Source organism: Balaenoptera acutorostrata, chromosome 19 (genome assembly GCF_949987535.1).
Source record: "Balaenoptera acutorostrata chromosome 19, mBalAcu1.1, whole genome shotgun sequence".
In the NCBI taxonomy this organism is placed as follows: Eukaryota; Metazoa; Chordata; class Mammalia; order Artiodactyla; family Balaenopteridae; genus Balaenoptera; species Balaenoptera acutorostrata.
The window spans coordinates 60174199-60189244 of NC_080082.1; the positions used below are offsets into that span (position 1 = coordinate 60174199).

The 15046-nt window shown below is 52.4% G+C and overlaps 1 protein-coding gene across 2 annotated transcripts; it reads left to right on the forward strand.

The window, feature by feature from the left end:
• Nucleotides 1–6122: 6122 nt before the first annotated feature.
• Nucleotides 6123–12299, forward strand: NR1H2 (nuclear receptor subfamily 1 group H member 2). 2 transcript variants are annotated; one of them, XM_007179931.2, is made up of 10 exons: nucleotides 6123–6248; nucleotides 6374–6512; nucleotides 7003–7064; nucleotides 7148–7267; nucleotides 7588–7878; nucleotides 7961–8220; nucleotides 8434–8613; nucleotides 9276–9375; nucleotides 11452–11660; nucleotides 11976–12299. In XM_007179931.2, exons 3-10 carry the CDS (start codon nucleotides 7022–7024, stop codon nucleotides 12120–12122), a joined length of 1350 nt encoding a protein of 449 aa, XP_007179993.1. In that variant the 5' UTR covers nucleotides 6123–6248; nucleotides 6374–6512; nucleotides 7003–7021; the 3' UTR covers nucleotides 12123–12299. The 2 variants fall into 2 exon arrangements, with proteins under 2 accessions (XP_007179993.1, XP_007179994.1); XM_007179932.2 differs by having other exon boundaries at nucleotides 7597–7878.
• The last annotated feature ends 2747 nt before the right edge of the window (nucleotides 12300–15046 follow it).

Genomic DNA, 15046 nt, shown 5'->3' on the forward strand with positions numbered 1-15046 from the left:
GTTGCGGTGAGCGGGGGCTACTCTTCATTGTGGTGCACGGGCTTCTCACTGCGGTGGCTTCTCTTGTTGCGGAGCACCGGCTCTAGGCGCATGGGCTTCAGTAGTTGTGGCTCACGGGCTCTAGAGTGCTGGCTCAGTAGTTGTGGCACACGGGCTTAGTTGCTCCGCGGCATGTGGGATCTTCCCGGACCAGGACTCGAACCCGTGGACCCCTGCATTGGCAGGCGGATTCTCAACCACTGCGCCACCAGGGAAGCCCGGAATACTCAGTCTTGACACCTCAGAGTCCCCCCTCAGAGTCCCCCCCAACCCGGATTTTGCATCTTCCGGCCCCAATTCTTTTTTTTTTTGGCCGTGCTGCGCGGCATGCTGGATCTTAGTTCCCCGACCAGGGATCGAACCCGTGCCCCCTGCAGTGGAAGCTCGGAGTCTTACCCACTGGACCACCAGGGAAGTTCCCGGACCCAATTCTTACTCTCTAAGATTAAGTGGTTCCTGAAAGGTCTTGCCTGCAAATCCGTAAATGCTCACACGGTGGTGGTATGGGCCTATTTTCTCAGCCAAGATCCGCTCTTTCCCCACCCCCACCTCCCCCAATCAGTGTCTTTTCTTTTTCTTTTCTTTAAAGAGTTCTAGTTTATGATTTAGTCAAACTCTAGGAATTATACTCCTAACAGCTAGAAATGTAAAGCCTTCTGATTATTCTCTATTCAGTACGGGGGAAAATATTTTCTTTTTGAGAAATATTTTCTGATCAGTCTATTTTACATGAATTCTGATAATACAGTTTCATTTGTTTTTCCACATAAATTTCCCGAAAATGTTTTTAAAAATTAGTATACACGCTACAAAAATGGTTGACTCTACACGCATCGTTTTTACATTGACAATAATATTTGATCAACTTTCTTGTAGTTGTGAACCAGTCTCTTAATTCAACTTAATTTACTGAGATCCAACAAGTATTTATTAAGCACCTTCCCCAAAGCAACATTTTTTTCTGAAAAAAATTTAATTTTTAAACTTTACCTCCCTCCCTGGTTTCTTGAGCTGAAATCCTGGAACACATGGGTCTCTTTCAAGCCTGCCTGCTTTTGTCCCTGTGTTTCCCATTGCCTGAAATGCGACACAAAGAAGTCAGGTAAGTTATTCCTCTCTGACTGCCCCCTGCCTAACGTAGCTGGGAGATGTCTTCGGAACACAGTCAGCAAACGAGACCTAGATCACCCCTATTCTATCAAATAGTGGTTTGTAACAGGGTCGACCTCCAACACCAGAGCAGGAGCCCTCGAGGTAAGTCTCAGGCCTGACACCTTTCTCCAGACTCAGAACAATCAAGCCTCAAGATTCGACTGGATAAAGAGTTACTAGATTCTTCTTTTCTTTCTTTTTTTCTTTTTGGAGATTGTCCTTTTTTTTTTTTTTTTTACTTTTTAAGGAATGTTTGTGACAATTGTATATAATTTTCAAGGTTAATGACATATTGCTTCACAATAATGAAAGTCTCCTTTATCTACATATTAGTGTCCTGAAGGTAGCTTAATTTACATAATCATAAATTACATTTCAACTGTCTTCATGAGCTTGTTCACCCTTTGATGAAAACGTAAACGGTAATTTTATTTGGGCTCAATTGCATACGTACTGCACTTATGTAGCATTAGAAAATAGCATTTAGGGGACTTCCCTGGTGGTCCAATGGGTAAGACTCCTCACTCCCAATTCAGGGAGCCCGGGTTCCATCCCTGGTCGGGAAATAGATCCCACATGCTGCAACTATCCCTGCGTGCTGCCTCAAAGACCCTGCGCAGCCAAAATAAGTAAATAAATAAATATTTTTTTAAAAGTTAAAAGAGAAAAGAAAATAGCATTTTAATCTAACCAGCAAGTTAGGCTTATTACAAAAAATAAGAATATTGGTTAAAACTTTTTTTTTTTAATTTTAATTTTAACTTTCTTGGCTGCGCCGCGTGGCATGCAGGATCTTAGTTCTCCGACCAGGGATGGGACCTACGCCCCCTGGACACGCTGGAGTCTTAACCACTGGACCGCCAGGGAAGTCCCTACTAGACTTTTCAACCTACCATTTTATTTAATCATCCAGCAACCTTGTAAAAGAGGGATTATTCTCCACATTTTACAGAGGGGAAAAACTGCGGTGCAGGCTGTACTCGGGGGTGGGGTTGGGGGGGCGGGCGTGGGTTGAAGCTCCAGACACCTTGGAGTCAGCCTCCAGGCCTGGCTTTCGGTCACTGCACTTACTACTTTTGCTGGAGTTCCACTGGCCAGAACGGAGTCACGTGATCACACCTAGCTGCAAGGGCAGGTGGGAAATGTAGTCCATTTGTGTCACCCTGGGCAAGGGACCGTTTTTTGTGAATTCTCAGCCAGTGTTGAACACATTTAGCCCACAGGTCCTCATGATTGGATCTGTGTTCCCTCTATGATCTTATCTTGTATCTTCATCCCACCCCACACAGCTCCAGCCATTCTGGCCTTCTTTGCCTGTTTTAGAAGAAGCCAAAAGTATTCCTACCTTGTCTTATTGATAAGTTTATTAAGAGTTGGTCAGGGGGGGGCTTCCCTGGTGGCGCAGTGGTTGAGAATCCGCCTGCCAATGCGGGGGACACGGGTTCGAGCCCTGGTCTGGGAGGATCCCACATGCCATGGAGCAACTAGGCCCGTGAGCCACAATTACTGAGCCTGCGCATCTGGAGCCTGTGCTCCGCAACAAGAGAGGCCGCGATAGTGAGAGGCCCGCGCACCGCGATGAAGAGTGGCCCCCGCTTGCCACAACTAGAGAAAGCCCTCGCACAGAAACGAAGACCCAACACAGCCATAAATAAATAAATAAATAAATAAATAAATATTAAAAAAAAAAAAAAAGAGTTGGTCAGGGGATTTCCCTGGTGGTCTAGTGGTTAGGATTCAGCGCTTTCACTGCTGTGACCCAGGGTTCAATCCCTGGTTGGGAAACTGAGATCCCACAAGCTGTGCTGCCAAAATGAAAAATAAAAATAAAAAACAACTAAACAAACAAAAAAAGACTTGGTCATAATTTTGGAAAAATCGCATCACCCAGTACAACACTGCCAGAGGCATCTGAGTTGATGATATAGCATTCCTGTGTCAGACTGCACTGTAGCTTTCAAATTCACAGTAATTCTATATTTTGAAGTAAGATTTGGCTGCCATATTTTTTCTGTCACCAACCTTTGTTGATGTAAATATCATTTTGTTACAGATTAGCTGTTACCCCCGAACCCACAGACCACAGTGAGGCCAAACAAACCAAAACATGGGAGTTTGGAGCAGAGAAATGTTTATTGCAGGGTAATGCAAGAACAGGTGGCTCATGTTCCAACCCTGAACTCCCCAAAGGGTTTCAGCAGAGTATTTAAAATTTTTTTAAATCTTATATTGGAGTATAGTTGATTAACAATGTTGTGTTATTTTCAGGTGTACAGCAAAGTGATTCAGTTATACATATACATATATCTATTCTTTTTCAAATTCTTTTCCCATTTAGGTGATTACAGAATATTGAGCAGAGTTCCCTGTGCTATACAGTAGGTCCTTGTTGGTTATCTATTTTAAATAGTAGTGTGTACATGTCAATCCCAAACTCCCAATCTATCCCTCCCCCCTCATTTTTAAAGGCAAGTTGAGGGAGGAGCGACCCAGGGTATGTGATCAGCTCGTGCATAGTTCTCTGCTTGGTTGATGTTGAGGTAACAGGGCAGTTAACACTATCAATCCTTAGGTGCCAGTAGATCTGGGGGCTATGATCATCAAGTAGTTAATTTCTTACGTTTGGTGGTGGTTCTTAGCATCTGAAAAACTCAGGAAATATGCATGAGATACTATTATCTGGGTATAGTATCATGAGATACTATTATACTTCTGAAACTGTGTTACTCATATTGGCACTTGAACCCAAAGGCCAGGACTCAAACCCAGCCAAAACCTAGATTGGGACTTGAACCCAAGGTCTTTTAACGGAGATCACACACCTGGTCTCAGGACTTAATGAAGCTCAGGTTCTTGATGTCTCATCGCAGAAAGAATTCAGTGAGAGACAAAGTGATAGTAAGAAGTGGATTTATTTAGAGAGAAGCACGCTCCACAGACAGAGTGTGGGCCATCTCATAAGGTGAGAGCGGCACGAGGATATGGGGTTGTCAGTTTTTATAGGGGTGGGTAATTTCATAGGCTAGTAAGTGGGAGAAGTAGTCCAGCTATTTTTGGGAAGGGGTGGGGAGTTCCAGTGATTAAGCCATTGCCCACTTTTTGACCTTTATGGTTGGACTTGGAACTGTCATGGTGCCTGTGGGTGTGTCATTTAGCTTGCTGATGTGTTACAATGAGCGTATACTGAGGCTCAAGGTCTAGTGGAAGTCGACTTGTCCTCCATCTTGGACCTATTTGGTTCTAATCAGGTTTATGTCGTGTCCTCGGGCTATGTCATTCTTTTAAAGGTTATGCCCTGCCCCCTTCCCTCCTGTTTCACTTCAGAGAGAATCTACAGCAGAGGATATATAGTGGAGGGGTCTGTCATGGGAAGGCCCGTTAGAGTCCTGCTTGGTTACAAACTGAGACTGAGAGTGACGTGACTTGGCCCAAAACTGTTGCCCATCTTCAGTCTATTTCAGCCGTTTGCACTTTTCTAACAGTGAAAAGTTAAAAATAATTTTCACTAGAATAAACATAGCTCACACATACTGGGCTCCTTATTTGAGTCTGGCCAGGTTCACGGTTTTTACCTCATTTAATCATAATGACAATGCAACAACAAATTCTTGTCGGTCCCAATTTACAGATGAGGAAACTGAGGTGCAGGGATAGTAAATAGCTTGGCTCAACATTACACATTGAGGAAGTGGAAGAGATACCCATTCAGTCATCCCCCATGCCCATGTTAGCCACTCGTTTTATTGGTAAATATCCTTGGATGGAAATTTACACAGCTTGAAGGCCACGCTGGAATGGACAAAACAACCTACAAAAGAGTATGGAGCATATATCCCCATTAAAAAAAATACATATTCGCTCAATATAGATCTGATTATCACGGTGGAAAGACTTTGGAACAATTTCCATCTTCTACCTGTTCAAGTATTCTGAGTTTTTTGTTTGTTTTTGCCCTGCTGTAGGGCTTGCGGGATCTTAGTTCCCCTACCAAGGATTGAACGTGGGCCACGGCAGTGAAAGCGCCCCGTCCTAACCACTGGACCTCCAGGGAATTCCCGAGTTTTCTTTAAAAGCTATTATTTTTATCTTTTTCGTAGAGGAAGGTTACTTTTTAAAAGAATTCTTCCTATCACCAAATTATTATTATTATTATTTTTTTTAGTTTTACTTGATTTTATTTATTTATTTATTTATTTATTTATTTATTTTTGGCTGTGTTGGGTCTTCGGTTCATGCGAGGGCTTTCTCCAGTTGCGGCAAGCGGGGGCCACTCTTCATCGCGGTGCGGGGACCGCTCTTCATCGCGGTGCGCGGGCCTTTCTCTATCGCGGCCCCTCCCGTCGCGGGGCACAGGCTCCAGACGCGCAGGCTCAGCAATTGTGGCTCACGGGCCCAGCTGCTCCGTGGCATGTGGGATCTTCCCAGACCAGGGCTCGAACCCGTGTCCCCTGCATTAGCAGGCAGATTCTCAACCACTGCGCCACCAGGGAAGCCCCCAAATTATTTTTAAAATATATTTTTTCCAGGTTTTTTCTAGGTCTAGGTTTGTAATTTAACTTATTTAAAACCAATAAGCAGCGCAGCTCCAAAATCAGAAAACTTATAACAACCAAAAAAGGACAAACATGCTTTTAATCAGCCGTGTGCGAAAAGGATCTGTAGTCGTGGAGATGATGCAGAGTAAATCTTTGACCCGCAAGCCCAGAGAGGCACAGGGCAGAGTTTAAAGCCACGCAGGCCGGGGCGGGAAGGTTTGGGACTTGCCATGCCGCCCTCTTGCCCAACGCTTTATTGAATGGGTGCGGAACTCTTCCACCAGCCCTCAGTGGAGCTATCCGGAAAGGTAAGCTTCCGGTGGGTATACGACTTCCGTGCGGGGCAGCTGGTTAGGCTAGCCCTAGAGCGACCGGAATTCCGTCACCCTGACTCCCCGCCCACTCCCGGAAGTGACGCACGGTGGGGTTGCCGGAAGAAGTGGCGAAGTTAGTTTTGAGGGGACCCGAGTCGCGGCGGCGTGCCAGTGGCTACAGAGGAGGAGGAAGAGAAGCAGACCAAGGGTACGCAAGCAGGTGCACTCGAGTGTGGGGAGACGCGGGAGGACCCCTGGGCCTGGGGCTTCCCGATGTTCCCCGCGCTGCTTGCCTCAGCCCCTTTCTCTCCTTCTACCGTCTCCCCTCCATAGCTCGCGCCGCCCCCGGCTGTTTCCAGGGCAACGGGAGTAGGGGACCCCCCCCCACGAGAGGCCGCCCACGAGACCCTCGCGCGCAGCCATGAGCCCCGCCCCCCACTGGTGTTCGGAGAGGGGCGGGACCTGGAGAGAGGTGTGGGGGCGGAGTATGATGGGAGGAGGTGGGGCGGGACCTGGAAGGGATGGGGAAGGACCTAGAAGGAAACGATATGTGGGCGGAGCATAAGAGGAGGAGATGGGGTCAGAATGAGAGGTAGGGGTGCTTCCTCGGCAGAGGTGGGGCGAGGAAGTGAGGGCGGAGCACTTGAAGCAGAAGGGACAGTATCTGGAAGAAGCCGGTGGGCGGGATCTGGAGTGGAGGGAGCCTAAAGGAGGGGCAGAGTCTAGAGGAGGGAGGGGCTTGAGACCCACCTGAAGGCTGTCCTGGAGCAGAAGGGGGCAAGCCCTATTGGAACTGGATGGGAGGGTATGTAGACTGGCAGAGACTGGGGTTAGGGTGTGTATGCAGTAGGGGAAGAGTCTGAGAGATGGAGGAAAGAGAGGTAGCCCCATGAAAACCTGTGGCTGGCCTAACCTGACCCTCCCTGGCCCCGCAAGGCTCTCAGTCCCCCTGTATTCTGCAGGCTGCTCCGTGACCCCACCATGTCCACCCCCGCCACGAGTTCCCTGGACACCCCCTTGCCTGGTGAGTGACCCCTTTCCCAACCCAGCCATCCCCCCGCCTGCAGATTATTGTCAGGAGAAACTCACTGTGCCTCCCTCTCCCAGGAAATGGCCCTAGCACCCCCTCTTCTTCACCTGATGGAAAGGAGGATGGCTCTGAGCCGTGCCCAGGGGCTGATCCTGATGTCCCAGGCACTGATGGGGCCAACTCAGCTTCCGTCGTGGGTGAGACGGGGTCCAGGGACATGGGCTGGGAGTTGGTATGGAGGCTTAGGGAGGGATCTAGAAAGGGAGAAAGATCAGAAATGGGGATGGGCAGCCCCAGTTTCTTGTTGATTTTTTTCTTCTGTTAGTCCTTGACATCTCTTATTTTGACCCATTCTTTGGGATTCACTGACATACACATCTTTCCCTGTGAATTGCCATCTCCCTGGATCACTCTCCACACTCTGACTCTTTGCCTCCGATCTCTCATGGACCTGTCCCTCTGGCTGCCGTTTATCTCTGTGGCTCTGTCTCTCATGGCTTCTGTCCACCAACACCAGTCATCCTAGACACAGCAGAGGAGCCGGAGCGCAAGCGAAAGAAGGGCCCGGCTCCAAAGATGCTGGGCGATGAGCTGTGCCAGGTGTGCGGGGACACGGCCTCTGGCTTCCACTACAACGTGCTCAGCTGCGAAGGCTGCAAGGGCTTCTTCAGGCGAAGTGTGATCCGAGGCGGGGCCGGGCGCTACGCCTGCCGGGGCGGTGGAACCTGCCAGATGGATGCCTTCATGCGGCGCAAGTGCCAGCAATGCCGGCTGCGAAAATGCAAGGAGGCTGGGATGCGGGAGCAGTGTGAGTGCCGGGGAGGGAGCAGTGCCAGCCTGGCCCCTGCCCAGGCCTGGGGCCTCTACTGAGGCCTGTGTCTCCCCAACAGGCGTCCTCTCCAAAGAACAGATCCGGAAGAAGAAGATTCGGAAGCAGCAGCAGCAGTCGTCACCCACAGGGCTGGGAGTCGGCAGCAGCTCAGCCTCTGGGCCTGGGGCCTCCCCCGGAGGGTCTGACGGGGGTGGCCAGGGCTCCGGGGAAGGCGAGGGTGTCCAGTTAACAGCCGCTCAGGAACTAATGATCCAGCAGTTGGTGGCCGCCCAGCTGCAGTGCAATAAGCGCTCCTTCTCTGACCAGCCGAAAGTCACGGTACGGCCCCTTCCGCGGCCTTTAGGGGCGACGGGCCCAGGAGGCTCAAGCTGACAGGGCCGCAGTCTAGGGCACGGGGAGAGAATGAGGCTCCAGAGGGCAGGGGCTTTGAGACGGGGGCTTCCGAGGGTGTAGGCTTTGCCTCAAGGGGCCCCCATAGCCTTGGGCTTATGGGAGAAGTCCTGAGAGTAACCTGGCCCCCCACTTCCCCAGCCCTGGCCCTTGGGCGCAGACCCGCAGTCCCGTGATGCTCGCCAGCAGCGTTTCGCCCACTTCACGGAGCTGGCCATCATCTCAGTCCAGGAGATCGTGGACTTTGCCAAGCAGGTGCCTGGCTTCCTGCAGCTGGGTCGCGAGGACCAGATCGCTCTCCTGAAGGCGTCTACCATTGAGGTAATGGCCGGCCCGCCCAGCCTCAGGGAGGCCCTTCCATCCTGCCCTCAAGGAACCCCAGAGATAAGCCCCAGGACAGATGCTGGGAGCATAGTGACAAGCCAGACTCCGGTCCTTGCCTTGGTGGGGATGGTATCCTACAGGAGAAGATCAAAATATTAAACAAGTCATCAGAGCCTCCCACGAGGCAGGGAGAGAAAGGAAACAAGCCTAAGGCTGAGAATAATTGAGGATTGGGCTGGAGGGATACACTTTAGGGAATGTGCTGAAAAGGCTTATTTAGGGAGTTGACATTTGAACCAAGCAATGGTAATGAATAAGCATTGAGTGCCTAGTGTATGCCACACCCTATTCCAAGTGCTGGGTGCGTGGTAGTAAACAAAGCAAAGAGCTCTGCCCCATGCCTCCTAACCACCTGGGGAGAGTGTCCTGAGTGGAGGAGGCTGGGGGTGCCGAACCTGGAGGAGGGAGAGAGCTCAGAGTGTCCAACACGCTGACCGCAGTCTGTGTGGCCGTGAGAACGGCGGGGCGGGGGTGGGGGGAGGTGAGGGATGATCCCGGCAAGATCAGGCCCCCCATTCAGGCCAGGAGAGGAAGGACGGTGGCTAAAGGGTCACAGGGCTCCTCAAACCCCTGCCCATCCCTCTCCCCACCGCTTTCAGATCATGCTGCTGGAGACAGCCAGACGCTACAACCACGAGACCGAGTGCATCACGTTCCTGAAGGACTTCACCTACAGCAAGGATGACTTCCACCGCGCAGGTAAGGCCAAGTGCAGGCTGGGCGGTGGGGGCACAAGTGGCGCCTCTGCTGGGTCCCTGCTGGCTGGGAGACGCGGGGCCCTCTCATCCCTGTCTGAGCCTCTGTTTCTTTATCTCCCAAGTGGGGTGAGGGTTGAGCCCACCTTGCAGTGAGACAAGAGCACGTTTATTGAGCACCAACTCTGCACAGTGGGACATAGCGCAGGATGAAACAGAGGGGTCTCTGCTGTCACATAGGGCATCTTGGTAAGAATTAAGAAAAGACACTCTCTCCTCCTCAAGCCTCGTCTCACATGAGGGAGGCTGGATCTCAGTCCATCAGGAAATGTGCAGCCTCCCCAACCGTACAGGGCAGCCCTGGTCCCTGCCCTCCAAGAGCACTTCCTTGGGGATGTAACCTAGGCGATGGCCTTCTGGAGGAAGCATAGTTGAACTGAGGCTAGAGGAGTGAGAAAGATCACCTAGGAAAAGGGAGGTGAGGAGTAACATTAGCCACCAGGGAATGCACGTGCAAAGGCCTCGCTCCCTCGGCCTCTGGGCTTTCTCAGTGAGTCTTGTTCTCTCCCATTATCTCTCCCTGGGGCACCTCTCTATACTCCTGGACATCTGCTCCTAACCTCATCTTCCTTTTAACACCTGGCCCTTCCAACACCCAGGACAGTCCCAGTAACCCTTTGAGTATAAGCTTGGCAGGGGAGCACTGGGTTGTGGGGGAGTGTTTCTGGCGGGGAGCTCAGCATGTGCAAAGGTCCTGAGGTGGGGAAGAGCCGGGCGGTTTTAAGGAACCACAAGGAGGCTTGGAGCACGGCAATGGGGCTGGAGAGGGGGTTGGTCCACATCACATCCCCCGCATCCTCTGCCATTACCGCCGTCTGGACCTCAGTGGGTTCTCCCTGGAACATTGCAGGGGCCCCTCACTGGGCTTCTACCTCCACCCCAACCCAGTGTGTTTGTTCACACAGTCATCAGAAGAATCCAGTTAACAACCAAGTTAGCTCATGTCCCTCCTGTGCTCAGAATTGTCCATGGCTCCCATCTCACTGGGAGAAAAGCCAAAGTCCTCACCTGGCCCACAGGCCCTGCAGGGTGTGGCCCCGTCCCTCTCAGCCCTCATCTCCCACCCTCTCCTCTCACTCACTCTCCTCCAGCCACACTGGCCTCCCTCTTACTGGAACCCACCAAATGTGCTCCCGCCTCAGGGCTTTTGTACTTGCTGGTCCCTCTGTCCAGAACTAGGGTGACCAACTCGTCCCAGTTTGCCTGGGACCTTCCCAGCTTTAATACTAAAAGTCTCAGGGCCCAGGAAGTCTAGTTCCAGGCAAAACAGACGGGTGGTGCCCTACCTGGAACACTCACACATCCTGGTCACTTGCTCCCTCCCCTCCTTGGGGTCAGACACTCTGCAGTGAGGGAGGCCTTCGTGCAATGTCACCCTATGGTGACCATCTCGTCTAAGATGTTGACACGATTTTCGTGGGCCCCGATTACCCTTCCCTGTGTTACCTTGATCCATAGAACTCAGAATCATCTCACAGGGTGGATAGTTTGCTTACATATTCATCTACTATCTGTCCCCTCAAGCCCCAAAGGTAAGTTCCACGGGAGCAGGGGGCTTTGTCTTGTAAACATCTCTACCCTGGGGCCTGGCATGTAGTAGGTGCTCAATCCACTTTGATGAATGAATGAGTCACGCCTGGGAATGAGTTTGCCCTTCACTCCGAGAGCAGGCGAAGCCACCGCAGGGGGTGACATAATGTGACCGAGGATTAAACTTCTTTCGTTTTCCCAAGGAGAGGAACCGGGAAGGCAGGAAGGAAGTGAAGGGGGTGGTGGGGTGGCAGAAGATTCTGAGTTAAGTGTTCACGCCCATCACTCGTTCCTTCATTCGGGCGAGAGGTGTGGCACACCTACCACGTGCCAGGCACCCTGGCCGGCAGTGGGGTTACAGGGTGACCAGCACTCTCTACCTGCTGCTGTTTCCCTCCCCCTGCTGAAGGTGGGCAGCGCCAGAGGCCAGGCATGGGGGCCGGTTTCAGGGTCGGGGCAGTTCATCGGGCCGGGCCTCCCACCTCCGCAGGCCTGCAGGTGGAATTCATCAACCCCATCTTCGAGTTCTCGCGGGCCATGAGGCGCCTGGGCCTGGACGATGCTGAGTACGCCCTCCTCATCGCCATCAACATCTTCTCGGCCGACCGGCCCAACGTGCAGGAGCCGAGCCGAGTCGAGGCGCTGCAGCAGCCCTACGTGGACGCGCTGCTGTCCTACACCCGCATCAAGAGGCCACAGGTGCCAGAGCCCAGCCCCTCCGGCTTGGGGAGGGACAGGAAGTCCAGACCGTGTGGGGTCAGCCTGGGGCCAGGGGCCGGCTGCCTAGTCCCAGCCCGGCTCTGTCGCCGCCCCCGGCACCCGAGAGCACTCTGAGCTCTGCTCAGCGTCCTCTCAGCGAGAGTGTGTCCTCAAGCCCCTGTCCCCTCCACAAGGAGCCAGGCCTGGCCCATGCACGGGGCGCCACACTGTCTCTCGTGGCTCGACCCCCAGAGGGGCCCTCCCGGTGGTCTGAGGGGGCTGGCCCGCGCCCACTCCCTCCTGTGCCCCCCGCAGGACCAGCTGCGTTTCCCCCGCATGCTGATGAAGCTCGTGAGCCTGCGCACGCTCAGCTCCGTGCACTCGGAGCAGGTCTTCGCCCTGCGGCTCCAGGACAAGAAGCTGCCGCCTTTGCTCTCCGAGATCTGGGACGTCCACGAATGAGGGGCCCGGCCACCCCGCCCCACCGCCCTGCACCCTCCAGTGAATGAACACTGGGGTGGGGAGGGGCCGGGCTGGGCCTGGGGTCCCGCCCTGTGGCTTGGAGCTCAGGCCCTGGCCCCGCCAGCCCTCAGCCCTCAGGATGAGCCCCAGTCGGGCCGGGAGCCTCTCTCCCCGCCCACTGAGTCTTCCTGGGAGGGGTAGGTGGGTCACAGATCCCGACCTTTCCCAGCACGCCCAGCTGCCCTCCCCGCCCAGCTTACACCTCAAGCCTACCACGCAGAGCACCTTGGGAGGCAGGGGAGGGCCTGTGGCTCCCCCAGAGCTCAAGAGACACAGGCCCCCCCCTCCCTCTGCTCCTTTTATTTAATAAAAACTAAAAAAAACAAAAACAGGAAAATAAAGTATGAATAGAAACCTGCCCTGAGCCAGAGTGAGTCTGAGGTGGGGAGGGGCTGCCAGGGTCTTCGTGGACACCAGCCCCCATGGACCTGGTGCTGAGCTGGGAAGGGTTCAGGGTGATGTGACTAGGCGCTCTGGGTGCCCAGGAGAGGCCCCTGACAACCTCCCGGTCACCTCCCGGTGGTTGGAGCCCGCTCCTGAAGGACAAGGAGGGTTTAAGTGGATGAGGAGAAGGGGCTTTTATTCAATCAAGTATTGGCTGAAGTCTCTTGTGGGCCAGCCACTGTGCTGGCCATCCTGGGGTCACAGATGTCATTCATTCAGCAAAAATGGGTGAAGCATTTTGGGACTTCCCTGGTGGCGCAGTGGTTAAGAATCTGCCTGCCAGTGCAGGGGACACGGGTTCGAACCCTGGTCTGGGAAGATCCCACATGCCACAGAACAATTAAGCCCGTGCGCCACAACTACTGAGCCTGCGCTGTAGAGCCCGCACGCCATAACTACTGAGCCTGCGAGCCACAACTACTGAAGCCCATGTGCCTAGAGCCTGTGCTCCGCAACAAGAGAAGCTACCACAATGAGAAGCCCACGCACTGCAATGAAGAGTAGCCACTGCTGGCTGCAACTGGAGGAAGCCCGCATACAGCAATGAACACCCAACGCAAATAAAAATAAATAAATAAATTAATTAATTAATTTAAAAAATGTGTGGAGTATTTACTATGTGCCAAATACAATATTAGGCACTGGAAACATCAGTGAACAAGATAAAGTCTCTCCTTGCAGCCACCGTGGAAAACAGTATGGAGGTTTCTCAAAAAACTGAAACTAGGGGAATTCCCTGGTGGTCCAGTGGTTAGGACTTTGAGGGCCCGGGTTCAATCCCTGGTCGAGGAACTAAGATCCCACAAGCCACGCGGCTCGGCCAAACAAAAACAAAACCAAAAGCAAAACTAAAACTAGAACTGTTATCACAGGATGCAGCAATCCCACTCCTGGGTATATATCCAAAAAGAACAAAAACACTACTTCGAAAAGATACATGCACCTCAGTGTTCACAGCAGTATGATTTAAATTACCAAGATATGGAAGCAACCTAAGTGTCCATCAGATGAATGGATAAAGAAGATGTGGCGTATATATACACAATGGGATACTACTCAGCCATAAAAGAATGAAAGTTTGCTATTTGCAGCAACCTGGGTGGACTTGGAGGGCATTATGCTAAGTGAAATGAGAGAAAGGCAAATACTGTATATTACTTGTATGTGGAATCTGGATACAACAAACTAGTGAATGTAACAAAAAGAAGCAGACTCACAGATAAAGAGAACAAGCTAGTGGTTACCGGTAGGGGGGAGGGGCAACAGGGGTGGGAGAGTGGGAGGTGAAAACTATTGGGTGTAAGATAGGCTCAAGGATGTGTTGTACGACACGGGGAATATAGCCAATATTTTGTAATAACTCTAAATGGAAAGTAACCTCTAAAATATATATTAGGGAATTCCCTGGCGGTCCAGTGGTTAGGACTCTGCGCTTTCATTTCCGGGGGCCGTGTTCGATTTCCGGTCGGGTAACTAAGATCTCGCAAGCTGGGCAGCGCGGCCAAAAATAAAATTAAATTTAAAAAATAAAATAAAACAATAAATAAATAGATCCAAGTCCCTCCTTGGAGTTGTCTACCAGTCAGGGCTGGTCAGGGTAATGGGGGGCTGAGCAAGGGCTGCTAGAAGGTAAGGGAATAGGGGCTTTAATGGGGTCAGCACGGGGCAATGTGGGAGCTGGAAGAGGAAGTCCGGCAAGGCCTCACAAAAGGCCCAGATGAGTTCAAAGTAAGGAAGGGCAGTGGAGTTCTCCTAATGTCTCCTTCTCTTGCGCCATGCCTTGAGGGGACACCGAGGTGAGCTGGACGGACAGTCCTGGTCGAGGGTGAAGAGGGTGTTGCTTGGAGGGATGGGTTGGGTACTGAAAAACATTATGTTTTTTTTAAAGGGGGAGAGGGAACAGCGGAAGTGAGAGTAGTTACAAGAGACGGTCCCAACCCAAGCAGTGTGCCCCTCGCCTTACAGGTGTGCCCGCCCTGCGCTGAGTCCAGTTTACAGATGGGGAAACTGTCGCTGTGAGACAGGAGGACCGACCAGGCCAGGATCTGAGCGCGAACCGGCCAGCCTCCACGGAGAGGGAAAAGGTCAGGCTGCGCGAGCTGAAGAATGAACAGTGCCCAGGTGGTCCTACCGAGCAAGGCCTCGGCCAGGAGGCAGGTGGGGAAGCAGAGGAGGCGCGCCTAGCACCTTAGAACTGGCGGAGTCGTGGTGACAGCCAGTGCCCACGACCGCTGCGCGCGCTCAGATAACACTACGTAGCGACGCTTCGGCAAGGAGGGGGCGTGGCTTTGAGCCTCATACGTCAGAAGGGCGTGGTTCGGCGAGGGTTCTTCAGCAAGGGGACTAGACCACAGCCCGCGTCCGAAAGAGGGGGCGTGGCCTGTGCCCCAGAGGTGGGGGAAACAGGGCGTGGCTTTCCC